Raw genomic sequence first — 27221 nt, forward strand, 5'->3', positions numbered from 1 at the left:
CCTGAGCTAGATGCTAGGTAGCAGCACACACTGCAGATGGATGAGTGGACGTGAACGAAGCTGTGGCTGCTGGCGGAGATGTTTGTTTGTGTTGGTCCGACCTTTTTCCCCCACCCCACCCACCATGGGGATTTCATCTGGCAAGAGTGTAAAGACCATCATGGGCAGCGTGCTTTCTTGTCTGCATCCACTGCCGTTGGCGCTGTCATCCAATATCTGCCGTCTCGGATGCGACTACGCCTGCCCCACGCGCAAAGATGCCTTGTCAGCTCTAGCCTCGAGGCGGCAGCTGGCGTGCCGCTTTTGGCACAAGACGCGTCGACCCCTTGCCGAATCCGATCTAGAGGCCCACCAGGCCTGGGCCAATAAGGGATCCGCAGCTATGGGAATCCCCGCCAGGGACCCCTCATCTGGTCCCTGCTCTCGCCCTCGAGAGATCCGAAACCCCAAGGTCAAACAGAACAACCCCCCCCCATGCGCCTCCCACCCATGCGGTTCGAACTATAGGTCCCAGGGATCACAAACCTTAATGTGATGGATGCAAGATACATTTTCTTCCTTAGAAAACCAAGCCAAACTGATGTACCACCAGGATCTACTATACTAGGGTTTGTGATCCCTGGGACATGTAGTTTTGCCCCAGAAGGCGGGTCGCGCCTTCTTTGGGGCGGCTCGTCCGACGTCACGTCACGCTGTGATGACCTCCCAAGCGAGGCCCCGACAGGGCCCCATCGGATCGAGGACCCTCCGGCCCTTTGCCCCCGTCGTCGTTGGGCTCCAGTGGACTCACCAGCCGCTGAACCTGTGTCCCTGGCCCCGGGTGATGGGCTCCCCTCTGCCTGGGAGTCCCGCCAGGTGCTTCTCTTGGCGTTTGCAGGGGACCGGGCACGGTAGGGTAGGGCTATAGAAGCCCCCCAGCAACGAAGAAAAATCAGACCGACCAGTGCATGGCGAGAGCAGCATGCGGAGAGCCTCGAGCCTCGCCACTGCTCGACGAAGAAGACCATGGTTACATGGGGACTGGACTCCGCTAGTCCGTGATCCACGTCCCGGAACTTGTCGAGCCCGAGCACTCCTTGACTGCCTTCGACTGGCTTGCCTTCCCGGACTTCCGAGGCGCCCCTGTGTGGGTGGCTCGCGATACCCGCCTCGCGCTGCCGCCCCCCCGTGATATAACAATGGGCGTGTCCCCGTCCCATCGCCACCTCTGTTTCTGTTTCCTCACCATCGCTATTGTGTGGTGATCATCGCGAGCCTGGAGCTATTCATCTCTTCCTTTCGGCCGGCCCACTTTGTCTCTCTTTCATCCGTATCATCACTCCTTTTCTGATACTCTTCTTTTTATCCTATTTTCTTAATAAGCCCGAATTTAACATAATCTGCCCAGGTGGCCGACACTCTCTAGACCCTCACGATGGTTTCCTCAGTACTTTCCCTCGGCAGCCTGTCTCTCTGGCTCGCCGCCCTCGCTGCTGCCCAGCAGCGGGTCCAGTTCAACCAGGTCATCAACATCAACGGTGACATGCAGCTGAACCAGCTGCAATTCCCCGATGGGTCCAAGATCGAGACCTTCTCGCAGTCCCAGCAGCAGCTCATCGCCAACCTGAACCCGAACCCCCTTGGTGGCGCCAATGTCGTTGGCTCCACCGGCCAGCCCTTCGTCCCGCTCAGCAGGAACTCGCTCAACATCCAGACCAACAGGGCCGTCGACCTGGTTGGCGGCCAGATCGAGCTGGCCATCGACCCTGCCCTGCTGGCGGCCGCTGAGATCAAGCCCGAGAACACCTTTGTCGCGATGCTGTCCTCGGACCGCCAGGCCTGGATTGTCCAGGAGGACATCAAGTCTGTCAACACGTGAGTATACTCTACCACACCCGACGCTCTTGAGGGCATCGGTGCTAACAAAAGACACCGCTGTCCAGTACCGATAACACCGTTCGCATGATCAAGCTCAACAAGGTTGATGGCGAGTTCATGGTTGTTGGCCGTAGGACCGTCGAGTCCAGCGTCGTTCTCACCCAGTTCGGCAACGCCGCTGCCAACCAGGTCAAGATCGAGGGTGGTGGTATCCAGGAGGTCGAGTTCGCCGACGGCTTCCGTCTGTCCATCCGCAGCAACCAGCCCATGGTACTCGCTACCGACGTCGTCAACGGTGTCAGCGCCAACCAGCTTGTCGGTGGTGTCCAGCCCATCAGTAAGTCGCGCCGGCATTTTCACTCTACCTGGCCGCCCCAATCTCTTGCGCAGCCACTAACAAGACGCTCCATAGACAACTTCCGCTACCTTGTCCAGACCAACCTCGGTGGACTCACCCCTGACCTGAACAACATGGTCGCCGTCGTGCAGATGCCTCGTAAGTCACAAACCCCTGCATCACACGCCTGGAAGACATGAACATCAGCTGACTTGACTCCCCTCCAGTGAACCCCGAGCGTCTGCTGGCCATGGCTGGCCAGATGGGCATCCAGGCCAACGAGGGCATCGCTGTCGGCGTTGCTCAGCGTGGTGTTCAGTTCCAGCCCAACGTGGCCGGCAACTTTGGCCGCATCGGCAGGCGCCAGGCCCGTGGTGGCAACGGCGACCGGAACAACAACAACAACCAGAACAACAACAACGGCGGCCAGGGCCAAGGCCAGGGCCAGGGCCAGAACCTCAACCTTGCCAACCAGCTTCTCCTTAACCCTACCTTTGCCCAGGTCAACCAGCAGCCCCAGCTTGATGTCCGCAACATGCGCATCGCTGTCCCTGTCGGCTCTCTTGACGGCGAGTTCATTGTAACCGTCTCCCGTGGTGGCGCCGCCGCTGGTGCTGGTGCTGCCGCCCCGGTTGTCCAGCAGCCCGCTGCTCCTGCCGCCCCTGCCGCCCCTGCCGCCCCTGCCGCCCCTGCTTCTTCGGCTCCCGCTGCCTCTACTTCTGCTGCCGCCCCCGCCGCTTCGGCTCCCGCCGCCTCGGCTCCTGCTGCTGGTGCTCCCGCCACTGCCCCTACTCCCGCTCGCATGGGCACCATCGGCGCCGACGGCTCCGCTCCCAAGCTCGGCCTCAGCACCATGCCCATGGCTGACGTCGGCAAGGTCCCGACCGCCCCCGGCTACAACGCCAAGCGCCAGGAGGTCGGCCCCAGCTCCACCAACACCATCACCATCTCCATGGCCGACCTGACCGCCATGGCCGACCGCCAGAAGTCGGGCACTAGCGGCAGCGCCGCGCTCGCCGTCTGGTCCCTCATGACCAGCTTCGCGCAATCCGGTGGCGCCCAGCGCTTCCAGGGCTTCCCCTCCGCCCCCGCCCCCGCCCTGGCGCAGTCGCTGCAGCGCCGTGACGGCGTCGTTGGCAAGCGCTTCGAGGCCTAGAGGGCCTAGAGTTATAGCACGTATACAAGCAAATACAATCCACTTCTCTCTGGATACCAACGGCGTCTTGGCTTGGGCTTCATATTTCTGGTCGGTTGGTCGCTAGATTCCATGGGCGTTTATTATTGCTGAGTCAAGGGAACGGCATTGACTTTCCCAGCGCTTGCGCCGACCCGAGCATTTCCTTTCCTCCTTTTTTGAGCAAGCCTGTTTTTTTTTAGTAGCGTTATCCTGTCCTACAATACCACGAAGCGATACGAGATGGGGCATTTATGTTTGTTTGGTGGTTGTATAGGTGGAAAGAGAAATTCGGCTTTCATACTACCAATTTGCTTATTTTCTTGACTACACTATCTGAACGTGACTTGGTTGAGTTTTGGGTTGGTGACCCTTGGCGGATATGTGATGTAGTGCCACGGGGACGGAAGTTGTGAGGCCACATCCCTCCTCGTCTACTTTGGTTGTCAGACCCGCACTATACGCCTTCGCAAACAATCTTTGCACCTCTCGACACGCCATGTTGGAGTATACCGGCGCGCCCTGTTCATGACAGAATACCTCAGACATTATACGTAGAAGTGATTTGGAGTCTGGACTATTAATGCCATCGCCACGGGCTAGGAACAAGACGATGTGGACAGGGTGGTACTCATTTTGGGTGTAGCAGAATGCGCCTCCACTCGCCCAAAAATACTTCAAGTTTGCTTGTTGCTAATTATAGGTCTAGCGAAGGCGGGACACGCGACTGGTGCCTTCCCACGCGAGGTCACATGCCATCCCTTTTGACATTCTCTTTTGGCGCTAGGAAAAAACGCAAGAGCCAGCGACCTTTTGCGCATTCAAAGTGCAGTGAGATAAAAAGTGAGGCATCTATTATTGTGAGTGTGGTGTACTGACACGAGCAAGCACGATATATACCTACCATCTGCGAGGGAAAGAAAGAGGAAAAACCCACCCAGTAACAGGAGGGTGGGTAACAGGGGGGGTTGAAACTGGAGATCGCAGGGGTCGTGGTGACTTGGGGGGATGTTAGGTACAAGATTTTAAGCATTTCTCGTCTTTTAAAAGCTTTTCTCGATTTCTTTACTTTTTTCACCAACTTTAATAATGGCAGTGACTTGCCGCCCCTGTGATCTCCAGTTTTAACCCCCCCTGTTGGGAGGTGGGTTTTTCCTTTTTCTTTCCTTTGCAGATGGTACCATTACACACAAACCTAGTGCATGCCGTTGACGCTTGGACCAAAAGCGGCAGGCAGGCAAAACCCCTTGCCATTTCTTTTGCATTTTGGCCCCGACTCAGGTCTTGCCCCGCGGCAAGAACCTTCAATTGCCTTTTTGACACTTGTGACTGCCAAGACTGCTCCTCATGTTAAAATATGGTGCTGATATGGCAGGCAGCCCCTCCCCCCTAATCAGACTCCCCTCGGCTGCTTTGTCATGCGTCTCTTGCCTTATATCTTGACTAGCCTAAGCGAATAATTAACAGTAGATATCCTGCCTTTATGTGTCCAGTCGGTGAGAAAGAGTTGTTTCAGCGGGTCGTGCGGCATGGGCCAAAATACCTCGAACGCCTCATCAGCTTTCACGGCCCAGGCTAAGCGAGAGGCGGCTCTTCCTGGCGTCGACGTCCTTTACATTTTGCTTGTTACCGCCGAACCGTTGGAGAGGAGGGCATCAAGGTCAAGCAAGTCCTCACACGAAAAAGTGAAGCCAGAGGTATGATCCAGCTCAAACTTCTGTGAAACCGAGACGTCCTCCCCTCGCAAAAGTCAAGCAGGGAAAGCGTGCCCAGGGGAAATGGAGAAACAAAGAAGCGGGGAGGGAAGGTGAGATGGCATACGGTTTGCGTGCACGAGCTTGTTGCTGGCAAAGGGGACGGAGCGCGCCGACTTTGGGGCCGGTCCCTTGGGTCTTCAAACGAACCTTAATTGTTGCTGAGAACCAGGCAGATCCCGGCGCACCACGCCCAGGGCAGTCATGCTGCTCCCGTCTGCTGGTTAAAAGTTGCGGCTCGTTGCCATCTTTTTCGTCTAGTCTCTTTCTGGCCCACTCCTTTCCATGCATTCTCTTCATTCCTTTTCCCCTTCTACCCACTCTTTTGCTTTTCCCTTTCAACGTTGCGTCGCATGCCTGGTTGCAAAATGCGGTGTTCAGGGATTCTGGTCTCCTTCCTTTCTCTCGCCGCCTGGCATCCGGTCCAAGCGGTCGACTCTCTGGTAGACCTGGGGTACACCAAGGTTCAAGGCGTGGCGGAGTCGGGCGGCGCCACACGGTGGCTTGGTGTTCGATATGCGGCTCCTCCTGTGGGAGCTCTGCGCTTTGCCGCGCCCATAGATCCTGAGCCTACAAACGGGACTGTCGAGGATGGTAGCAATGTAAGATGGTCAAGGGCGGAGGGAGCCGCGTTGCTGCCGAGTGTCGCTGACCCGCGGCCGCCATAGTTCCGTCCTATATGCCTGCCCAGGGCCGCGTCCGACTTTACGAACCAGCCGAACAAGAGATTCACCGTGGCCGAGGACTGTCTCTTTGTCAACATATTTGCACCGACCAACGCGACAGCCACCTCAAAGCTGGGGGTGATGCTCCAGCTGCAAGGCGGAGGATTCCAGTCAAACTCCAACGCCAACTTCAACGGCAGCGACCTGGCCGCGTTCGGAAACATCATAGTGGCCCAGATTAACTACCGAGTCGGGCCGTTCGGGTTCCTGCAGAGCAAGGAGGTGAAGGAGGGCGCCAGCCTGAACAATGGCCTCAAGGACATGATCCAGGCGGCCAAGTGGCTGAAGCAGCACGTGGACAAGTTTGGGGGCGACCCCGACCAAATCGTCGCCGTGGGGGATTCAGCCGGGGCGACGGCAGTGCAGCTCCTGCTGGCGGCCTGGGCCGACGAGGATCCCAAGACGGCCATGATCAAGGGCGCCATCCTCGAGTCCACGTCGGTGGCCACCATCCGCACGATCGAGCAGGGTCAGGAGCAGTACGCGTGCCTCCTCAACGCCACCGGGTGCACGACGGCGACCGACACGCTCGCGTGCCTCCGGGCGGCCAACTCGTCGGCGCTGCAGGCCGATCCGTGCCAGTTTAACCCGGGCTTCGACGACGACCTGATCAAGAGCCCTAGCTTGGCGCGGTTCGACCAGGGGTTGTACCTCAAGGTGCCTACCATCGTCGGGACGTGCGCCGAGGAGGGGACCAAGAGTGTGCCCAAGGGGATCAACACGACGGCGGAGGCGCTCACCTTCTTCAACAGCCAGGCGTTCGGGGCGCTGAGCAACGCAAGCCTCGCGCTGCTGGACAAGGCGTACCTGCAGAAGCAGCAGCCCGACTTCACGGGGGCCGTCGACGCCAACGGCAAGTCCGTGGGGGCGGGCCCGCTGTGGCGGCAGATGTCGGTCGGCTTCGGCGACTTCAGGGAGCACTGCATCACGGCGCGCGTGCAGAACGCGCAGGCGCGGGACGGCGTCCGGACGTACAACTACCGGTTCGCAGTGCGGGACGAGGAGCAGGAGCGGCTCGGGTTCGGGAGTTACCACACGGTCGAGCTCAACGCCGTCTTCGGGCCCAACAACACGGACGGGGCGCCGCCCAAGAGCTACGCGGCCGAGAACAAGGCCATTGTGCCCATCACCATGGCCTACTGGGCCTCGTTCGTGCGCTCGCTCGACCCCAACAAGTTCCGCCTGGCCGGCTCGCCCGAGTGGAAGCCCTGGACGGGGCCCGACGCGCGCGAGAGGCTGCGGTTCGACACGGCGGACATGGGCATGGAGGTCATGTCGGCCGAGCAGCGGGGCAACTGCGAGATGGTGGACATGATGCTGCCGGCCATCGAGACGCCGCTGTCGAGCGGCGTCGTGGTCGAGCTCAACGCGCCCGGCGTCAGCTGCGGCACGAGCTGGGCCCTGTCCGGGTCCTCGGCCTCCAGCTGCGCCCCCGGCGGCGGCGGCGGCGGCGGCGGCGGCGCCGCGTCCATCAAATCTGTCTCTTCTTCCGGGCTGACTACCCCCGTGTCTTCGGTGGCTAGCTCCGCCAACACTGCCGTGTCTGTTTTGACCGGTTTGCCTGTTATTTTGTTTCCTTCCACTCTGTCCACCCTTTCGATTATCATTTTATCTTCCAGCTCGGCTGCCATTCCGGCTTCCACCACTTCGGGCTCCACCCAGACCGTGCCTGCCGGCTCGAGCACGTCTACTACCAGTGGCCCGGCGGAGACCACAAACACCCCTGGGGCCCCAGAGGCCACCACTTCTGCCGGCAGCAGCTCCACCTCCAGCGCTGTCGCTGCTCCCACCACTACCTCGCCCATCACATCCCGCGCCTTTCCTGCCGACGTGGTGGATACGCTTAGAGACTCGAGCTTCAGCAAGCTTCAGTCTTTCTCCAGGAACAACGTTTCCAGCGGCGGCTGCACTCTCGAGAACGCCGCCATTCGACACGAGTGGTAAGATAACATCCCGGTTTTCTCGAGTTGCCGTTTCAGCGATATACTGATGCTAATGCTATGAACAGGAGCGATCTGTCTGTCCCCCAGCGTGAGGAATACATCGCGGCAGTCAGGTGCATCATGACCAAGCCCACCAAGCTCAGCGCCTCGGAAGCGCCGGGCGCCAGGAGCCGCTACGACGACTTCCTCGTTGCTCACATCCAGCAAACCCCCAACATCCACAGCACCGCCAACTTCCTGGCGTGGCATCGCTACTACACGTGGGGCTTTGAGCAGGCCCTCCGCAACGAGTGTGGCTACACGGGCTACCAGCCATACTGGAACTGGGACCGCTACGCCAAGGACCCCGAGAACTCGCCCCTCTTCAACGGAAACGCATCCAGTCTCGGCGGCAACTCGCCCAGGCCCGGCGCCTGCGTCGAGACGGGACCGTTCGCCGACATCAAGGTGAACCTCGGCCCCGGCAACTCCCTCGAGTTCAACCCCCGTTGCCTCACGCGCGACATCAGCAAGTCCAACGCCACGCACACCACGGCCGACAAGACGTTCGCCCTCATCACGAGCAGCAACGACATCAGGAGCTTCCAGGACACCATGCAGGTCGCCTTGGGCGTGCACGCCATGGGCCACTTCACCGTCGGCGGCGACCCCGGCGGCGACATCTTCACCTCGGCCGGCGACATCTACTTTTACGTCCACCACGCCATGGTCGACCGCGTCTACTGGATCTGGCAGATGCAGGACCTGGAGAACCGCCTCAACGCCGTGGGCGGCGACACGAGTGCCGGGCTCCCCGGCTCCCGCGACGACATGGTCAACATCGGCGTCAACGGCGGCGACGTCAAGCTCGGCAGCCTTCTCAACACCCTTGGCGGCAAGGGTGGCGAGTTCTGCTACATCTACTTGTAGGAGGCGCTCATTTTTTGTACAGGTAAGTAGGATATTAAACGTTACGCGCTGTGGGCCTAATAAAGGGGGGTCTGCCAGGGTGTTAGCAAGAGGGGTAGGGGTACATATCTCAACGCACAATTTGTAGTAGGAATTAATGTATTGCAACTAACAGCTTGGGACGATTTTAATGGGTGCTGGCAAATGGAGGTGCGGGTAGCGGTACATTAATTTGGCGGGACTTTCTATGGGAAAAAAATGTAGATTGGACGTGGCCTAATTAGGAAGGATCTGCGGGTCGTAACGTTTAATATCCTACTTACCTATACATATGGGAGGCTTCTTGGCTACGGTTTAACTTTACTTTTTGTTCAGACCGCTTGCCTTTCTTGCTGTGATTGTAAACATTGCCCGATGGAGTGCACCCATCCAGTATCTCGTGTGGTATCTCGTCCCTCTGCCTCGCCGAATACACTCACGTTTTTGCAGGGACGTTATCGCTGGACACGGCCTAGGGAGCCCACATGGAAAATGGGGACCGTTGGGTCCGATGCAGGTCGGAGGCTTGGGTGCATTAGCGGGCCCGCAGCGCCATTAGCCGCAGGCACGGGCGTCTGGCGCTGCCAAAATCGACGTCCACAGGCCTTCTTGGGGGGCAGTAGCGCCGAATCGCGCTGATCCCGCCGACGTCGCGCGGAGTGGTGATATCGCGCTCAAGATGCGCCGGTCTTGAGGGTATGCGGCGTACATATGCCCCCTCCTTATATATATTGTCGCCCAGTCCTCCATCTCCCAAAGACCATAGACCATCGATTCACAACCGACAACACTGGGTCTCGTTTCACTACCTGGCCTGATACTCATCGCTCTTACTTGAGCCCATCCACCGGCAAACATGGCCGCCACCACCACCAAGACCTACCGCATTGGCGTGTTACTCGAGAGGTAAGATGGAACAAAAGCTTCTCCTACAAGTAGCTTGCATGCATCCTACCCACAACACCCCCAGAAGCGAACAAGGCAGGACTTGCACTAACGCCCAGCAGCGTCCAGCTCACCGACATCGTCGGCATCGACATCTTCGGCAACCTGAGCAAGGAGTACATCCTCGCGGCGGCCGAGCTTGACGCCTCCGTCGCGGCGCTGGCCCCGCTCGGCATCGAGGAGCTCAAGGTCTACTACATGGGGCCGACGCTCGAGCCGGTCGAGCTGACGGCGCAGTTCCGGTACGCGCCCAACGTCACCTACGACGACTGCCCGCGCGACCTCGACCTGGTGCTCGTGGGCGGCAACACCCCCGGGGTCCGGCCCGAGGCCGCCTCCCGCTTCATGCGCGAGGCCTGGCGCCGCACGCCCGTCTGGATGACCACGTGCACCGGCGCCCTGTGGCTCGCCGACGCCGTCGGGCTCGACGGGAGGCGCGCCACCACGAATAGGATGGCGCTGCCGCTGGCGAAGAAGATGCACCCGGGAGTCGAGTGGGCCGACCTGCGCTGGGTCGTCGACTCGAAGCCGTTCGAAGGCGAGGGTGAGGGCGAGTTGTGGACGTCGGGCGGTGCTGGTGCCGGTGAGTGCTGCGTTTATTATTGCTTTGGGGGACATTTCTCTGCCTTGGTCTGGAGGGCCTGTCGCCGTGTTGTGAGCTCTTCCTAATCGATTGCCGTCTTGGGACGGGATACTCTTAGGGCTCGATATGATCGCCGACTACTGCTTGAAACACTGGGACCCTCGGCTCGTCAAGCCCTTCGGCCTTTACGGCATCGAGCTGCAGCCTGGGCGGAGCTTTGACCAGCATTACAACTACGATATGGCAGAGATCTGGAGCTAAAGGGGACGGTGAACCTGGAGCCGGGTGCGAGTGGTATTGTGGCCGAGAAGAACTCGGGACCAGTGAGCAAGAACCGACCTGGCCATGTAAAATGAGCAGTTTCCCTTGGGTCTTTAGAGAATTGTAATCAGAGTTAAGATCAACAAGCTCCAGTAGAGACCTTTGTTTTGTGCTGGTCTAAAAAAACATGCTTGTTGTTTTGAGACTGGAAGAGCACACGACGGTGCACCGGCCCTTGAGAGCACAAGACCGGGGTCGACACCAAGCTCACTGTGTTGGCCTGTTGCATTGTTGGGAGATTTCAGGTCGGTTGGCTGAACCGCACTGCCAGAGAAAGGGGTAATCATGTTTGCAACGAACGGCATGTGGAGACTCACAGGTATCGTGTCAAAGGTGCGTAGTGAAGCAGGGAGCTATTCTCGAACAGGTTGACGTTCCGCCTCATTATGGAGCGGATGGCATGGATAATGCTCATTTCGGCAATAATATGGCAAATGCATAGTATAAAATAGCACCCACGCTGTCGTGGCGAGTTAAAAGAGGAAGGCACATTTATCAGCATAAACCAGCAGCAAGAATGAGAAGAGCGAGTGCTTTTTTTTTCCGGATCCTGGAACCTACCTGGACGGAACAGGTTAACGGACGATGGGGCGGCAAAGTCTCTGTCTGGCACCGGTACTTCATGAAGACGAGGCACATAAGCGCGTAAATTCCGCACTTGGTCACCTTGGCCCAGCTCTGCCTCCCGGCAGGGTAGCCCTGGATCGTGCAGAAGATCGAGGCCTTGGAGAGCCACAGAGCCATGTTGTACCAAGCGCCGCTCGAGCTCAGATACTACCAAGTAATATACGTTAGTATCCGGAGAAGAAGAAAAAATCAACCATTGTGGTTAGCTGCAAAGCCTGCTTACCCCGACGAGACGAGAATAATCATTCTGGGCCGTTTGATATCCCGTAGCTTGGATTATCACCATACCCCAGAGCAGGAAGTGCTGTTTTGCGGCGCAGAACTGTGGATACGTGATGATTAGCATCCAAACATCGGTGGCGGCGAGGTGAAAGCAGAGGAGGAGAAGACCGCGTCGCTGCCGACGTTGGCGACGTTGGCGACGATGATCGACATGGCTGCGGGAAGTTGATGAGGACTGAGGTAGGAGGGGGATGGGCAGAGTTGTTACGGACGAGGCAGCTTGGTGGTGACAGAGGTGATATTTCTTTTCGTATTTGGGAGCTGGTGCGGGGGAGGAGGGACTCCAAAGAATCCGATATAAAGTGGGGCTTGGGGGCATAGATGCGTCTTGCCTGGTCGAAAGCTCCTCAGGGGCGCTTTGAGGGAGGTTGGAAGTGCGTCTTCTGCACCGAACCAAGGTGCCCAAGGTGTCCAAGGTGCCCAAGGCGTCTAGATTTCCATATCGATTCGCGCTAATCACATTTGCTACTTTGCTTGTCGCTGAGTGGCACGGGTTTGTGATGCAGGCACAAGCAAACAATTCAGTCGAGAGTCACAAGTTTGAGAGTAACGAATGGAAGTTTGGATTGAAAATCATATGGGCTTAGGGTTCTCCTCCACGGACTCTATGTAGGTATCCCGAGGAACAGCAATCTGCAACGGCGTGGTCGTCTCGCCCGTCAGGCTCTTTTTGCGCGGCGGCGCCTTGAGGACGGTAGAATGAGTAGAGTTACGCTCGTCGTTGCCGCCGCCACCGCCCGCCCCTCCGGCGATCTTTGTGGCCGGGGCCCTGGTGTGTGCGGTCTGTGGGTAGGCGGGCGGCGACTGGGCGGCGGCGGGCGCGGCGGGGGAGCCGTGCATCTCGACAAAGTCGTCGTCCCGGGCCTCAAAGGTGCTGCTCTGCTCCGGCTTGCTCTCCTCTGTGTGCGGCCACATCATCTCCTCGTCGTCGTGGTCGGGCGCCCGGCGCGACGCGCGCGCCGCCGCCGACGGCTTGCGGTCGCCACCGCCGAACCCGCCGGTACCGCCAAAGGACTTTTGCTGCCACGTGGCGTCCGTTGCCTGGCTGAGGAAGTAGGAGCGGTTGCTGCGCGAGCCAAAGTACCGGGGGAAACACCGGCCGGCCAGGGGCCGCAGGGTGGGCAGCACGGCACACACGATGCCGCTGCAGATCTCGGCGAGAGACCAGAACTGTGTGGGGGAGGAGGAGAGGCGGGTTAGTTGATGGATCTAGTGACTATTTGGTGCGGTTTGCTTGCTGGCTTGTTCACATACCTCGGCGTCCAGGTTCTCCCAGGTGGTGTCGACGGGGTTGCCGAGGAACCGAATGCGGCTCGCGCTGATGCCGCAGGTGCTAAATAGAGAAACGGGTAATGGTTAGAACGAATGATCCGCCAGGCTTCCAGGTCTATCAGATGGATCCCGCTTACAAGAATCCAAGGCAGAAGATTCCCCCCAACACGAGCTTTTGCGTGCGAGGCAGCTTGAGGCGCCTGATCATGGGCAGAGGCAACACGATGATCATGATGTCGGCAATGATGTTGCCGATGGCGTTGGCGTACCCTACATCATGTATCAGGACGAGTCGCGGCTTGGCAGGCTCAAAGGATGGGGCCTATAACTCACATGTCGGCAGCTCAGGGAGACAGACGGTGTCCTCGGTCAGTTCCCAGAAGCCCGAGATGGGATTGCATGGCACCAAGCCCACGATGATCTGCGACACGGACCAGCAGCCCACGATGGTGCTCACGATGCGGACGTCCCTCCTCATGCTCTGAACCGTCATGATGCGGTGGTACTGAGCGAGGAAGGCGAACTTGATGGTAGCAATGGCGAGGTTATAGAGCTGGATGCTGACGTAGAAGGCCTTGAGATACTCCTTGAAACCACCAATCGGGAGAGTCCCAATGTGGTGGCCAAGGCCCCTGCTTTCGACTGCGAGTGAGGCCCAGTCAGCACAGAACGGTAAGAGGATAACCGAAATATCTAGTCCCCCTCGGGCCGCGAGCAGCAAGCAAGCACGTACGGACAAACTCATTGCTAACTAGGGCGGCAAGGATTATTAGGCTCAGGAGGACGAGCCAGTCGTCCAGCCCAAGGGTGTGGAGGATCACGGTGCGCGTGTAGAAGCGCAGGGCGACGATGATGGTCACGAAGGCGAGCAGCGTCACATTGACGGCAATTATCTCGCCCCTTCTCGTTTCCGACGAGAAGAGCTCGGGGTTCTTGGTGCGGTCGAACTCCATTTCGGACGACATGGCCGGCGAGTGGCGAACGGATCGGCCTTGTGGAGGGTCGTCGTTGTTGTTGTTGTCGCCGTCGTCGTCGTCGTCGTCGTCGTCGCCGAGAGCGGGATTTCCTTCCTCACGAGCCCCGCACACCACGCAGGACAGTCGATGTCTCTGAGGGCTTAGCGGTATCGAGGACTCATGTCGACTGACCGGGGGAAGAAAACAAGGAGAGCAGCAGGCCGTGGCGTTTCGACGGAATCCAGGCGCCCTGGCTGTTATTTTAAAGATACATACAGGTCTGCCGGGACAAGTAGTAGGGTCCGCTAAGAAACGGCCCCATCCTTGGCTTGCGGCGTCCGTGTAGTTTAAATTCCCCTTTGGCGCCAGGTAAAACCTGCTTCGAGGCACACAAAGGGACATGAAGATTGTGTACAGAGTAAACGTGGGGCGGCCTCGGGGATGAGCGAGTAGTGACCCCGGCCGGGGTTCCCTGCCGTGAGACCTGCTCCGACCTGGGCCGGGTTGGGGCGAGTGGGCATGCTGCCCGTCTGAAAGTGAAGAAAATGTGGACCTTTTGAGGGGACCAGGCACGTGGGTGCGCGAATGTCACCCCGTTTAGACATACAGAGAGGGTCCCCCTCCCCTTGGTCGTTGGAGGATATTTGAAGTGCTTGGTGTGCATCCTGCGTCCTCTTCCATGCGCCTTCCCAATGCTTGTCTCGAACGGTCGATCTGCACGCAAGTGTCAGACACGCTCCCTATAATGCCAAGCCTGGAAACATAACCGACCTGGCGAAACGATGAAAGCATTAAATCTATATCCGTCTCCGTGGGACTGCTGCCGCGTTTTGCTGTTCTAGACATGCTCGCTGCACTATAGGATGTGCCACTTATGCCGAGAGGTCAAGGCGCCTGTGGTGGTATGTAGTGATGGTGAGTTGGCAGGTAGGCAGGCAGACAGGGAATGCAGTGCGTTCGCAGGGCCCGAGTATGCGGGTGATGACAGCAATCAAAACCCCCGACGAGTGCGAGCAGGCGCCGGTGCACTCGGACATTCTCATCCGCTTGGCGAGAACCTTACGAGCGCTGACATAAGTGAGGGGTGACGGGTGGTGTTGTTTGGGTTGGCGGCGGCCCGCGAGATAAGCATAACGAGGATAAGGCGCATGGGTAGGAGCCCAAGATAGAAGCGTGGCGTGCTCTGCCCTTGGGTGATTGGCGGCTGGGTGAATATGAGATGCTGTCGCTCGCTCGCTCCCCTGAGTCTGCCCGTATGCGTATCAGCATCTGGCCGGGAGGGCCAGGGCAGGCGTCCTTGGGGAACCAAAGCGACCTAAAAACAGAGAGAGAGGGCAGCCATACGGGTGAGTACGAACGTTGCGCCCCTTGATCTTGGCTCGCTTGACCCTGGCCGCTGGCTGCCGTTCAGGGCTCGTCCCTGCATACCGGGAACCAATGGGGCTCCCCCCTCTCCCCACAGCATACCGGCGAGTCAGCGTCATGTTCCACATGTGCAGACCAGACTCGTTCCAGCTTTTTCTGCCTGTTACCAAACGCGTGCGATTAAATTCGCTTACCTACCTCTTTAGTCGGCACCACCTATTTAGGTACGTAGGTTGGCGCCACATGTTCATGTTAGTTAACCCGTCGTTGGAGCCTGGGCTGTTCGACATCTGCGAGGGCCGGGGTTTTCTGGGGCTCTCGGAGCCGCTTGGATCTTGACCAGGCGGCGGTCGATATCGGCCGACGTGGGTCGGCACCAGTCGACGCGCATGCCAACCAAGTCGTATTCTGCTGGGCTGCGGCAGGCCTGTGGTAGCATCTAAGAACCCGGAAATCATCCTCTCTTCAGTAAGCGCTCACCGGTTCAGAATCCCTCATGTTCTTTCTGATTTATCCTTGCGGGAAGTGCTACGTAACCATCGGAGTGGTGTCCAACTTGGTTGCTTGTGCGGGCGAGCCCGCGGGTTGCGACGGCGGAGGTCGCACACAGGGGTACACGCTACGGGCTCAATATTCCGGCCCTGATTTTTCTTTTGCAAGGCAGCGGGTTGCATGGTCCCGACGCTCATCGGACCGGGCTCGCGGGAGCTTGACATAAGTTGCTCGTCAAGCGTACGCGCTCATGTGGGCGGTGTTCTCTTGAGCCTTGATGCCTACCACCCTGAGACGAGTGACGTGAGCCACGATCGGGGTGCTCTAGCGCGGCTCTGCGATCTGCATGTCTGTAACTGGCGACCCAACGAGGCTCGGGGGCTGCTGGGAGGGTCAAATTGTTTCTTGGCATCACTACGTGGCGCCCTTGACTCGAGCAGGAAGCGCGCGGACAGGGTTTTGGGCAGACGTGGCCCAGGCACAAAAGCCGATTAACCGATCTGGTGACACTTGTTTGTCTGTCACTAGTCAAGTGGCTTGTGGTCGACGGTCACTCTGTGCGCGATAGCATGAAGAGGTATGGACTTCTATGTTGGACTGCGACCTTAGGCGGCCGGGCCGGCTGTGCGCAGGTCGTCGGGTCTACCATGCTTGTGCGTGTCCAGGGGGCCATTGAGGCTCCTCGTGAGGTTGCGGGCTTCCCGCGTTGCATATTGATTGAACGTTGATTGATGTGACCTCGCTCCACTCAGTTTCGGGCAGCCCGACCACAGTCCGAGATGGCCTCTTCGTCGTGGCCTGAGCTATGGGCATGGACTTTGCGTGTAGCTAGCACGAAAGTCAACTGAAATAAACTAAACCTGCCTCGGAATACCCGACGGATGTGGGATGTGTCTTGGTCCTTTGCTGTGGGCGAACACATTTTGGTGGGTGCACGTGCTGCGAGCGCTTACACAGCATAGGCGCGGCTAGATGAACCCAATGCCACTTTCTTCAAAATATCGCGATTGAACCTCAGCCCACAACATCACCACTTCTAATATCACCACCCACCACCCACTCAACCCCCACCCGACGGACTGGCTCGCTCCCCGACCAGCCGAGGCAGTCGGCTAAGGCCTGAAAAATACTTTCTTGGACCCTGAGGCTGACGGCTGAGCCCGCTCAACTCCGGGCTGCAGCTGCGCCTGCGGGGGTTCTCCAAGTCTCTTGGCCCGTTGGAGAAGCAATCTCGGCGGCATACCTTCCGCCCTACGCTTTCCGGCCGTCGCGCCGTAGCGATCGGCGTACTTCTCCGGCTGGGCGCGCGATTTTCGACCCTCCTCTTGGCAGCCCAGCCGGCTTTTCTCCAGTCCCACGACCCCAAGGGATTTGGAGAAGCGACGGGGGTGCATTGGTGGAAACCTGCAGCGGACACACGATTCTCTGTCACTTTGATTTGTGCCTCGCGCAGCATCTGCCTCCGAGCATCACGCTAGCCAAGCCTGGGCCTTCACAACCACGGTACCGAGATGTGGTGTCCCCCAAAAGGTACCGCCCTCGGCCCGGACGGGCGAGTGGGCGACGCTGGACGGTCGGGTGGGCATGAAGCCTCGTGGTCGTGCCCTCCATCATGACGCGGATCCTCTCTCTGGTTGGGCCAGGAGAATTTGTGGCCGCCCGATGTGCAAGACGCTTGGCAGCACGTTATGGATGGCAGCACCCCCGCACTTTCAAGTACAGTCTGGTTATCTCATGGGATATAAAAGCAGAAGGCTCACTGCCATATATGCCTCGCCCATCTTTCTCCTCGCCACCCAAGGCTAAGAACCAGTCAGCATCTCGTGCCCCGAAGAAGCTGAGCTAGCGGCGCAGGCACACGAACTGCAACCAACCCGGCAGACTGCATCAGGAACGGAAACGCCAACCATGCACGCACACGCTGCTCTCGCCGCCGCCCTGGGCCTTCTGGCCCCCACGGTCTCGGGCCAGCTTCACTCGCTGGCCCAGAGGGCGGGCTTGAAGTACTTCGGCACCGCCGTGGGCGAGGGCACGGTCGGCCGCGACCAGGCATACATGGACATCGTCAACAACAAGGCCGAGATCGGACAGCTCGTGCCGGAGAACGGGATGAAGTGGGACGCGATCCAGGGGACCAGGGGCCAGTTCAACTACGCGTCGGGCGACATCTCGGCGAACCTGGCTGCCAAGAACGGCCAGATCCTCCGCTGCCACACGCTGGTATGGCACAGCCAGTTGCCCCGCTGGGGTGAGTGCTCAGTGCCCGGCTGTGACGACAAGCAAAGTGCAAGCAAAGTGCTGTTGGAGGGTGTGCAAGCGCTAACGGCAGATAAATGCGACAGTGGAGACGGGCTCCTGGACCCGGCAGTCTCTGCAGACCGTCATCGAGACGCACATCAACAACGTCATGGGCCACTACAAGGGCAAGTGTTACGCATGGGACGTTGTCAACGAGGCCGTCGACGACGATGGAGCGTGGCGCACCAGTGTCTTTTACAGAGTTTTCGGAACCGACTTTCTCCCGCTGTCGTTCCGCATCGCGAGAGCTGCTGATCCGAGCGTCAAGCTGTGAGTGACTTATTCCTTGTCAGCCCGAGCCCGGGAGAGGCACAAAGCAGAATACCTAGATACTGACATCCCCGCCTCGCTTCTTCCCTCCCAGCTACTACAACGACTACAACCTCGAGTACAACGGCGCAAAGACGAACCGCGTCGTCCAGGCCGTGCAGATCATCCAGGAGGCCGGCGCGCCCATCGACGGTGTCGGCTTTCAGGGCCACCTGATCGTCGGCTCGACCCCGAGCCGCGCCAACCTGGCCACAGTCCTGCGCCGCTTCACCTCGATGAACGTCGAGGTCGCCTACACGGAGCTCGACATCCGCCACTCGAGCCTGCCCGCGTCCACGTCGGCCCTCCAGCGCCAGGGCAACGACTACGCAGACGTCGTGGGCTCGTGCCTCGACGTGCAGGGCTGCGTTGGTATCACCGTCTGGGGCTTCACGGACAAGTACTCGTAAGTCCTCTTTAGTGCCTCATTTCCAGCCGTCGCTTTTTTTTTCTCTCTCTTTTTTGCAGCCAATCTGACCTTGTCACCGAATGAAAACAGATGGGTTCCCAGCACCTTCCCCGGAACCGGCGACGCGCTGCTGTACAACTCCAACTTCAACCGCAAGCCCGCCTGGTCCTCGGTCTCGAGCCTGCTCGCCGCCGCGGCCACGGGCGGCCCCGGCCCCCAGCCCACCACCAGCGCCGGCCCGGGCCCGACCACGGCGCCACCCCAGCCGACGACGACGCCGCCCCCCACGGGCGGCACCCAGAACCGGTGGGACCAGTGCGGCGGCCAGGGCTGGACCGGCGGCACAGTGTGCGCCAGCCCGTGGACCTGCACCAAGGTCAACGACTGGTACTCGCAGTGCATTTGAACGCCCTCTCGAGCCTGGCAGGCTTGGGGGAGTGTCGTTGCCTTTTTGCGGCCGATAGTCACATTCTAAGCCATGGATGCTGGGTGCTCATGGGGGTAGTAGGCTTTACGGCCCAAAAGGGATGGTCGACTTCGTGTACACCTTTCGTGCCGCCTCTCACAGGGGTGGCAAATCACATATCACTAAATACCAATGCATATACCCCGTGCGCTAAGCTTGGGATGCAAAGCGTGATGTGATTCTGGGCGTGGGGGTTGTGTGATATCGGCCGAGCTCCAGTTATCTCTCTGTCAGCTTCGCGGTCACGGCATTGCTTCACAGGCTTAATGATCTGGGGCTCCGAGACGAGCACAGGGGTGTTTTTCACATCTTCATTCAATTCATCGGGGGGTTTATATATACAGTTGAAACTTCCACATCACTGGCAGTCCAGCAGCTCTCGTCATCCGGCATGTCATCTCTCTCTCCCTCTGCCACTCCAACATCTCTATCCCAGACCTGAACAGGGATCGCGGCGTCGCCCGCCAAGCACCCTCGCCGGCCCACAGCCCAACGAAACCGAACCATCTAAGCCGTGAACTCGACGCTGCGCTTGTTGCCCTTGGGGACAGCCTTTGCCGACGCGGCCTTGGCTGGAGCCGCGGGGGCCGTGGCGTTACCGCTGCCGGCGCCGGGCTGGATCTGGATGGGCATGACGCCGCCAAAGGGGCCGGCGCGGTTGGGGTTCGCGATCTTGACGAGGCAGACGTTGTTGATGCCCTCGACGGTGCCCTGGCAGGTGGTGCCGGCTGGGACCTCGAACTTCATGGGGAAGTCCTGGTTCACGTTCTTGGCGGCGCGCTTGATGATGCCGCGCACGTGCAGGGCCTCGAGGGCGCGGTCCCACAGCTCGGCGACGGGGCCGTCGCGCTTGCCGTTCTTGGCGGGCGCCTTGATGCGGCCGCCGTTGCCAGGCACCTGAGTCACGACCTTGAGCATGGTGCAGTTGGTGAAGGTACCCGTCGCCGTCGGGTCGATGCAGGCCTGGATGGGTCCGGCGCCCTGGATTTGTTGGAAAAGTGTGTTTGTCAGCCAGAAGTCACACGTGATGATCAAGAGATGTACAGGAGCAGGAGGGTGGTACAAACGTCGTCGGTCACAATGTGGTAGGTCCCCTCGATGGTGCCGCCGGTGGACGAGACCTGGGGCAGGGTGTTGCCGGACAGGGCCATGGCGGCTTTGATCATGTTCATCTTGTTCTGGCCCTGGCCCTGGGTGCGGCCCATGCCGTCGGACTGGAAGACGACCTTGCCGTTGACCTTCTTGAACACGGTCGTGTCGGGCTCCGTCTTGCGGTTGGGCCCCTCGCCGGGGATGATGCCGCCCTGGTTGGCTAGCGCCGTGCCGTTGCCACCGAGGTCGCCCTTGATGACGACGGGCTTGCCGTGGGCGGCGACGAGGGGGGAGGCCGCGAGGGCGAGGAGAATAGCTTTGGCGAACATTCTGAGGTAGTTGGTTAGAGTGTTGTGGCTGTTTTTTTTTTCTGGTTTTTTTTTTCGTTGAGACTTGCTCGGATGATGCTATTTAGACGGCCGGCGGTGTTTGTGGAAGCGTTCAAAGGGCGGGCCGAGTCAACCGGTCGCGGAAAGAAACGAAGAAACAGGGAAAAGAATGGAAAATGCCAAGAAAGATGATGTGATGTGTTAGCCGCTGGCCTGATGAGGATAAGAAAAAGCTTGGCAGAGTCTGGGAGCCAAACGAGACTTTATATATCCGTGCGGGAGTGAGCTCTCTCGGCGGGAGATGTCTCTGTCTGTCTGTCTGTCCGTCAGCCTCCAGGCTAGCACCCTCGCGTGCCGCCGTGCCCTTCCCTGTCCTGGCCTCTCCCCCCGCACGGCTGCTTACACGCTGTGACACCCCCCTTTCGGGATGGGGGCTCTCGCGCATCACCCGTCGACTCGTCCATTTCCCATCGACGCGAACTCCGCGCCCACAAAACCCGACATGGGAGACTAGTCGAAACGCCGACCGCTCCCCTTTTCGAATCCTGCCTTCAACCGCGCGTCGTCCTGGAGCCCTGAATTCCAGAGGCTGCATGCCTGTCCGCCCATGCCCGAGACGACCCACTCTAGCGGCCCCCCCTCTAGCCAAGCCCCTCCCGCCTAACGGCTAAGGTGCCGTCCAATGGCGAGGCCGCTAGCCTGGCCTGTGTGGTCCGCATTTGGCAACCGCGATGCTTGGCGTGAAACCTCGATCCGAAACAAAACTTGAAGGCCACATGCGGACGGCCGTTCTGCCACCTGCCACCAGGGGAACAATGAAAAAAAGGTGAGGGCTCGAGTTATGTGATCAGCGTTAAGCACGCAGATCCGCGGATCCCAAAGCAGGCCACGGGCGGTGGGTAAGGGGGAGTGAGTGAGTGAGGGAAGGAATTAGCGTCAGACAAGCAATTCAATCCCCGCCGCCAGATCGAGCGAATGTCTTGGCTTTCGCGGCAGGGCCTTCCTTGTCTGCCGCTGGGCCCGTTGGCAGTTGCATCCGAGTGTTTACGCGCCAAGCTTTTGACTCCCGCCGCCACCCAACGTCAGTCCAACATGGACTTCTTTCTGGGGTCCTCGTTCTTTGTGCTGATTAGTAGGCCTTTTGCTAACACTTAGCCTGAATATCTACACAACGTGGCCCATTTTCCAAACCGTGGTCTTGGGTTGAGGCCTCTCTGCACTAGACTCCCTTTGACCCTGTTCGCCCTGGCTTCCACTCAGGAGGTCATCTCTTTCGCCCATTCGTCAGCCCTGACACACTCCCCATCCCCCACCTCAACACGCCGGCCCCGTGCCGCCCGGCAGGGTGCTCACGCATCGAGGCATTATTGTCTGCATCTTTTCACGACCCCGAAAAAGGGCTGCGCGCCGTCAACAAATCCCACCTCAAACGCCGTCAGCGGGGTCACCATTAGGGGGCGTCATGTAATGCCGCACCGAGTCAGAAGTTGGTCCGTAGCATCCATCACTCTGGGGACAGCCGCGGGTCATTGGCAGCCCCACGATGCCGACATGCCGCCGAGCAAGACTGTAGCCTGTGCATTCCTGGCTCTCCCATCTATTCTGACAGCTGTCACCGACGTCTGCGGGGCTCGACACTATGCGTTTACGGGCGCCTTGTCTGGCGACAGGGGCGGGCATTCGTCACGGCTTGCCCTGTTTCAGGCTTGGCCCAAGACGGGGGATGCGGCGGCAGAGACGGCGCGTCCGAGCAGGGGGCGCCCTCGATGCCGATTGCCATTGATCGACGGCTTCTGAGCTGCTATTCTGGGACCTGGCGCATCTGCCCGGAGGACGCCGTCTTGATAAAAAGGCGCATGCCCAGCCGAGGGTTTCTGTATTCTGTGCTGTGGGCGCCTCTGTAATGTACTATCTCCTTGGATATCTCTTGGCCTCGCTGGGCAAAGTGCCAGACGCACCAAGCCGTGATCGAGAATCGTTGTTGCCCCTTATCTCCGTCCCCGGGTTTGCTCTTCTTGTCCCCCTGTTCCCCAGCCTCCCTGCCTTTTCCTTTTGCTCGCCCGCCCCTACCTTACTTTTGGAGTTGGGTATTCCTTTCAGGCACATGCCCACTGCTAGTTAAAGTGTCGGCCTTTTCGGACAGGTGGTCCTCTGGCAATGCAATGCGTTATATCGACGGAAATGCGCGTAATGCTTATGTCGATACCGAGATAAGTTCTGGCGAAGGTAACCAAAAGACGGTGTCGCAGCAAGCGAAACTCTCATAGGGCAAAAAGTTCCCGCTGCTAAAGTTTAAGCAACGTTTTTCGCTATGTAGACTAACATACCAATTTTAAAAGCAGTTATAGGTTTGGAATAAAATGGAATGTTTTACATTTTTGCTTTCCGTAAATAAAAATATCCGAATTTTATCAATGTAAAAATGTTAAGCAAACTTTAATTTAAGCTGGTATTAAGCTGTAGGAGAAAGTAGAGCTGCAGGAGCAAGCAGAGCTGTAAAAGGAAGCTGAGCTGCAGGGATAGGCGGAAGTAGGTACTTACACCCCCCTGGGTAGTTAGGTAGATAATTGGGTTGCCGTAAATCGGCCATGACCGCGGCAGCACCGAGGGAGCCTGGAGGTCCGTCGTCCTTTTCAGGTCCTAAGTTGGCTCAAACAAAATGCATTTCTTGTCCTCGGCATTGCCTGGGCCAAAGCTCATGAAGTGGGTTGCGGGAGAGGTTCGCGATGCAGTCCAACGATCGATGCCCTTGGGTATCAGTGTGAGCTTTTCCTCCAGGCGACAATGCTTTTTAAGGAAGGTAACGATACTACTCAGTTGCGGAACGGCTAGAACACCCAATCATCTCAGGACACTTGGCCACCCTGTCCAAAGATTGAGGACATCGTCGCCTCGACTCGATTGACGATCCAAATCCGAATGTCAGGTACCCACCTAGGCAAAGCCATGCAGCGCACACTCGGGAAAAGCCGTACGCGTCGAGGCATTGTTCTAAAGGCAGAATCCTGCAGGGCATGGGAACCTTGTTGGGGCGGGTTGGCTCCTAGGGGCAGAGCTCAGAAGCAGCCCTGGAGCACAGAAATGTAGACACACCCCTCAGAGACATCACGACCAAGCGGGGGTAGGAACTCAAAAGCCAGAACCCTGCATACCGCAAGAGATTGTGCAGGGGTGGCATAGGTGGACCTTGCGGACCTGGCAGTAGCCCCAGCCGCCAAAGGGTCAGAGCTGCGACCCTGAAATGGCACCCAGCTGCAGATGCAGTGCCCAGCGGAGGGAAGACGGAAGCAATGCAGAAGCAGCAGCTTGTGCAGGTTCTAGCCACACCCCTCATTGGCTCCTAGGTAGGTACCTAGGTACCAAGCTGCAGATAACTTGCAGATGCAGCACACCTCGGGGGTGTGCAATGGTCAAAGCTTCCAAGCGAACAACACTGTGGCAACAAAACAGTGCCATCCAGCTACAGCAGTGGCTCCCTCCTGGAGTCAGGACCTGGCAACCTCACTGGGGCCTTGGGGAGGGCAGAGCCAAGCAGAAGCACAGCCCCGTCGACCTGCCATCCAGATACAGAAGCAGCACTTTCAAAGGAAGTATTGCTCAGCAGAAGCCGCTCGGCTTGATGAGGGTGCCCGAAGGCGGTCCGTAAGGATAGAATTTAACTCGCAGTCAAACATACATATTCCGTAGCTCTCAGCAAACAGCTGACATGTATGCGACATGGTCCCAGATCTCGGTAGTTAGCGAAAAGGGTTGTATTTGGCGTGGTACTCCAGCTGCGGTTCTTGCTGTCATCTACCTCGCGCTTCATGGTTCAGGTTGTCGTCATTTGGCACAGTCGCTTGCAAGATAATATCAAGCAATGTTGTGCCACTAAAGCCGCAGCTTACCCAGCAGCTTGACACGCAAGTAATCGAGGGATGGGCTGTTTAAAAAGGAAAGCTAAACCGCTACAAGCCTTCCTAGCAAAGCTTGGTTACCCACCCTTAAAAAGCCAAAAAAAAAAAAGCTGGGCCAAAAAAAAAAAATGCAATATTTTACATACACCCCTGCAAGTACCTGCTTTACAAAACAAAAAAGCGCCAAACCTAGCCCGAAAGTAAAAAAAAATAAAAAAATGAAGCACATAGGTCAAAGACAAAACCTATTAGGCCAAATATAAGAAAAACCAAACGCGGGAATTTTGGATTTTACCTATGTAAACCATTCCGTTTTACAAAACCTTACATATTTTACTAGGAAAAGTTTCGGGGTCACATCGCCCTTTCGTTTTACTTTCGCTATTTTATTTTGGACGTTCAATTATAATAATAGCGTTAAAAACGATAGGGATTAAGGCTGCGTCGCTAAGGCCATATTACGGTACGTTCCAAAGTACCCGACGTTGGTTGTGATCCTGTCTGCTAAACCCGATAGATCAATGGGGGACAGGGGCGACGGATCGTCGGCGAGGAATCTTGCCACTCTCCTGGCGAGCCAAGTCGGATTCTCGTCGGCTATGAAAGCGGCTCCCTTGTCAGCCATTTGCCCCACCACAGATGTGTCTTGGGAACCAGCGGGGGGAACGTGATCACGGGGCAGAGGGAGCACATGACGGGGACGGTGGGTGCGGGATCATTGCATCCATCTTACCGATCCAGTGGCCCGCATGGGGCACGACGTCGGCCTGCAGGTCGGAAAATACGGGCGAGAAGATGGACTTGGCGGCGGGGCCCAGGCAGGACTCGCCGCCGAGTGCCAGGGTCGGGACGGCCGAGGGCGCGCGGCCGAGGGCGCGCGGCCGAGGGTTGAGTTGAAGAAGCGCGCGTCGGCGCCGACGACGCCGTTGCCGAAGGGGCCGAACATGGCGCGCAGGAAGCCCGGCTTGGAGATGGAGTCGGCGTAGGCGTCCAGCACGGGGCCCGGCACGCTCGACGTGCCCGAGTAGCTGCAGTGGTAAAAGTACCACGACAGCAGCTCCCGCTCGCGGCCCCGGGTGAAGAAGGCGGCAGCGTCGGGCATGCCGAAGAAGGCGAGCTGCCAGTTACCGTACAGGTCCAGGAACGGGCCGGGCACCGCGGCCTGCTCGTAGCCGAAGCCCGGGAGCAGGTACTCGGACACCACGAGCCGCCGGACGCGGGCCGGGTGCGCCGCCGCCAGGGCCGCGGCGTAGCCGGCGCCCTTGTCGTGCGAGACGACGTACGTGGACGAGATGTTGAGGAAGTCGAGCACCTCGCATAGGTCTGAGGCTGAGGCTGCCGCTGTGTAGTCGCTGTCGGGCGGGATGGACGAATCGCCGGCGCTGCGGTTGTCGGGCGCGATGACGGTGTATTTCTGCGCTAGCAGCGGGCCGACGGTGCGCTACGTAAGGCTGTGCTGCGGGTTGCCGTGCACGAGTAGTAGGGGGGGACCGCTGCCCGCGTACCGCATGTGGATGCTGACGTTGTGCAGCGCGACCCAGAGGTGGCCCCAATCGTCGAAGGGGATGAGGCTGCTGGACGGCGAGGTGTTGCGCAGGAGGGCCATGGCGCTGGTGGCCCGGCCCAGGGCGTGCGCGGCCAGGAGGAGTGAGGTCACGACATGCATCCTGACGGACTGGACTATCTGTCTTTGCCTAAGGTGGCGGCGTCTGTGTGCCTTGGGCAGAGTATGTGTGAATGGGTTGGTTGTGCGTGGGAGTGAGCCCCTGACGGCTTTTGGCCAAACTTTTTATAGTCATCTCCTGGGTGGCATTCCGGATGCGAAAGAGGAGAGGGAGAAGTCCCTAATGGTGGCTGCACAGGACTTACTCATCGGGGCCGACCCTACGACCGGCGAATACCGTACCAGCCCGGACTACATGGCATGTTGCCGAGGCGAGTGTTGGCTAGTCTGGATGCAAGGCCATCCGGTTATCGCGCGTTCGCGCTTTCGCACTTGACAAATCTAAGGATTCGATGACCAAGAAATGAAATTCAGGGAAAAATAGGCCGCTAAAGAACCACTTTTGATATCATACGCCGATTGACAGGCTGAGGAGGATGCGGGACTCATGGTTTGCGCAAATCCCGGGAACCTCCACCTGTCGAAAAGGGGTTGGCGGGCCCCGTTGGGGCTCCCGGATGTGACAGTGATAGAGGCTGCAGGGCTGTAATGACGCTTCGACATCGGCACTGGTGCAGACCGAGATGAAGACCAACGGCAAGGGACGAGAAAGAGGCAGTACAAGTACGAATAAAGTATAGCAAAATTAACATTAACCTAAGCGCCATGCTTTCCAGAGGAACAAAGACATACACATACAAGTACATGGATGACGCAAAGCAAAACCCTCAGCGGCTCACGTCTTCCAGCCCCAGTCCCTGACAAACCCGCGCTGCCGGAACCCGACGCGCGCCTGGAGCCCGAGCCCGACGTTCTCGCCGCCGCCCCAGCCGCCCGTCCGGACGGCCGAGATGGCCAGCACCTGCCCGTGGCCCCCCCTCGCATTACTACTGCTGCCGCCCACCTCGCTCGCCGCCGTCGCCGTCGCCCTCCGCGCGGTGGCGCGGTGGTCCCTCCTGGCCTCGCGGCCGTCCTCCCAGCCGAGCCGGAAGCGCATGGTGACGTGCAGGCCGTCGCGGAAGACGGCCGCCAGGTCCGCGATGTCCTTCCACTCGGCGCCGCGGCCCAGGAGGCCAAAGAGGTTGCCGTCGGCCAGCAGCGCGCCCACGCTCGCGACGCTCAGCGGCGCGCCGCCCTCCTCGCCGCGCAGTCGCGGGAGGAGGAGCGCCGCGTCGTCGGTCGCCGCGGTCAGCAGCCAC

General features: G+C 58.9%; 11 protein-coding genes across 11 annotated transcripts; 5 read left to right on the top strand and 6 right to left on the bottom strand.

Annotated features, from left to right (window-relative positions):
- Nucleotides 1-547: 547 nt before the first annotated feature.
- On the top strand, nucleotides 548-4016 carry GGTG_03281 (hypothetical protein). Its single transcript, XM_009221060.1, has 4 exons — nucleotides 548-1854; nucleotides 1923-2194; nucleotides 2270-2353; nucleotides 2422-4016. The coding sequence occupies exons 1-4, from the start codon at nucleotides 1415-1417 to the stop codon at nucleotides 3348-3350; spliced, it is 1725 nt and encodes a 574-aa protein (XP_009219324.1). The 5' UTR covers nucleotides 548-1414; the 3' UTR covers nucleotides 3351-4016.
- Nucleotides 4017-5490: 1474 nt separating this feature from the next.
- GGTG_03282 (para-nitrobenzyl esterase) lies at nucleotides 5491-8699 on the top strand (the record flags this gene model as incomplete). The annotated part of the gene is made up of 3 exons (XM_009221061.1): nucleotides 5491-5724; nucleotides 5791-7787; nucleotides 7856-8699. The coding sequence occupies 3 exons, from the start codon at nucleotides 5491-5493 to the stop codon at nucleotides 8697-8699; spliced, it is 3075 nt and encodes a 1024-aa protein (XP_009219325.1).
- Nucleotides 8700-9359: 660 nt separating this feature from the next.
- On the top strand, nucleotides 9360-10651 carry GGTG_03283 (DJ-1/PfpI family protein). The gene is made up of 3 exons (XM_009221062.1): nucleotides 9360-9623; nucleotides 9725-10245; nucleotides 10364-10651. Exons 1-3 carry the CDS (start codon nucleotides 9574-9576, stop codon nucleotides 10504-10506), a joined length of 714 nt encoding a protein of 237 aa, XP_009219326.1. The 5' UTR covers nucleotides 9360-9573; the 3' UTR covers nucleotides 10507-10651.
- A 388-nt stretch (nucleotides 10652-11039) lies between these two features.
- GGTG_03284 (hypothetical protein) lies at nucleotides 11040-11628 on the bottom strand (the record flags this gene model as incomplete). Its single annotated transcript, XM_009221063.1, has 4 exons — nucleotides 11040-11099; nucleotides 11128-11340; nucleotides 11417-11515; nucleotides 11584-11628. The coding sequence occupies 4 exons, from the start codon at nucleotides 11626-11628 to the stop codon at nucleotides 11040-11042; spliced, it is 417 nt and encodes a 138-aa protein (XP_009219327.1).
- Nucleotides 11629-12014: 386 nt separating this feature from the next.
- Nucleotides 12015-13790, bottom strand: GGTG_03285 (hypothetical protein). Its single transcript, XM_009221064.1, has 5 exons — nucleotides 13481-13790; nucleotides 13081-13389; nucleotides 12885-13017; nucleotides 12730-12808; nucleotides 12015-12645 (listed from the first exon to the last, which is right to left on the bottom strand). Exons 1-5 carry the CDS (start codon nucleotides 13710-13712, stop codon nucleotides 12049-12051), a joined length of 1350 nt encoding a protein of 449 aa, XP_009219328.1. The 5' UTR covers nucleotides 13713-13790; the 3' UTR covers nucleotides 12015-12048.
- A 2882-nt stretch (nucleotides 13791-16672) lies between these two features.
- Nucleotides 16673-16954, bottom strand: GGTG_03286 (hypothetical protein; the record flags this gene model as incomplete). Its single annotated transcript, XM_009221065.1, has 1 exon — nucleotides 16673-16954. One exon carries the CDS (start codon nucleotides 16952-16954, stop codon nucleotides 16673-16675), a length of 282 nt encoding a protein of 93 aa, XP_009219329.1.
- GGTG_03287 (endo-1,4-beta-xylanase A) lies at nucleotides 16783-19192 on the top strand. Its single transcript, XM_009221066.1, has 4 exons — nucleotides 16783-17808; nucleotides 17903-18128; nucleotides 18223-18573; nucleotides 18667-19192. Exons 1-4 carry the CDS (start codon nucleotides 17469-17471, stop codon nucleotides 18980-18982), a joined length of 1233 nt encoding a protein of 410 aa, XP_009219330.1. The 5' UTR covers nucleotides 16783-17468; the 3' UTR covers nucleotides 18983-19192.
- Nucleotides 19193-19375: 183 nt separating this feature from the next.
- Nucleotides 19376-20522, bottom strand: GGTG_03288 (hypothetical protein). Its single transcript, XM_009221067.1, has 2 exons — nucleotides 20110-20522; nucleotides 19376-20023 (listed from the first exon to the last, which is right to left on the bottom strand). The coding sequence occupies exons 1-2, from the start codon at nucleotides 20461-20463 to the stop codon at nucleotides 19550-19552; spliced, it is 828 nt and encodes a 275-aa protein (XP_009219331.1). The 5' UTR covers nucleotides 20464-20522; the 3' UTR covers nucleotides 19376-19549.
- A 3347-nt stretch (nucleotides 20523-23869) lies between these two features.
- Nucleotides 23870-24109, top strand: GGTG_03289 (hypothetical protein; the record flags this gene model as incomplete). Its single annotated transcript, XM_009221068.1, has 1 exon — nucleotides 23870-24109. One exon carries the CDS (start codon nucleotides 23870-23872, stop codon nucleotides 24107-24109), a length of 240 nt encoding a protein of 79 aa, XP_009219332.1.
- A 603-nt stretch (nucleotides 24110-24712) lies between these two features.
- On the bottom strand, nucleotides 24713-26025 carry GGTG_03290 (hypothetical protein; the record flags this gene model as incomplete). Its single annotated transcript, XM_009221069.1, has 3 exons — nucleotides 24713-24956; nucleotides 25093-25800; nucleotides 25882-26025. The coding sequence occupies 3 exons, from the start codon at nucleotides 26023-26025 to the stop codon at nucleotides 24864-24866; spliced, it is 945 nt and encodes a 314-aa protein (XP_009219333.1). The 3' UTR covers nucleotides 24713-24863.
- A 481-nt stretch (nucleotides 26026-26506) lies between these two features.
- GGTG_03291 (hypothetical protein) lies at nucleotides 26507-27221 on the bottom strand. Its single transcript, XM_009221070.1, has one exon. The coding sequence runs from the start codon at nucleotides 27017-27019 to the stop codon at nucleotides 26759-26761; it is 261 nt and encodes an 86-aa protein (XP_009219334.1). The 5' UTR covers nucleotides 27020-27221; the 3' UTR covers nucleotides 26507-26758.

This window comes from Gaeumannomyces tritici (assembly GCF_000145635.1).
Source record: "Gaeumannomyces tritici R3-111a-1 unplaced genomic scaffold supercont2.2, whole genome shotgun sequence".
NCBI classification, from domain to species: Eukaryota; Fungi; Ascomycota; class Sordariomycetes; order Magnaporthales; family Magnaporthaceae; genus Gaeumannomyces; species Gaeumannomyces tritici.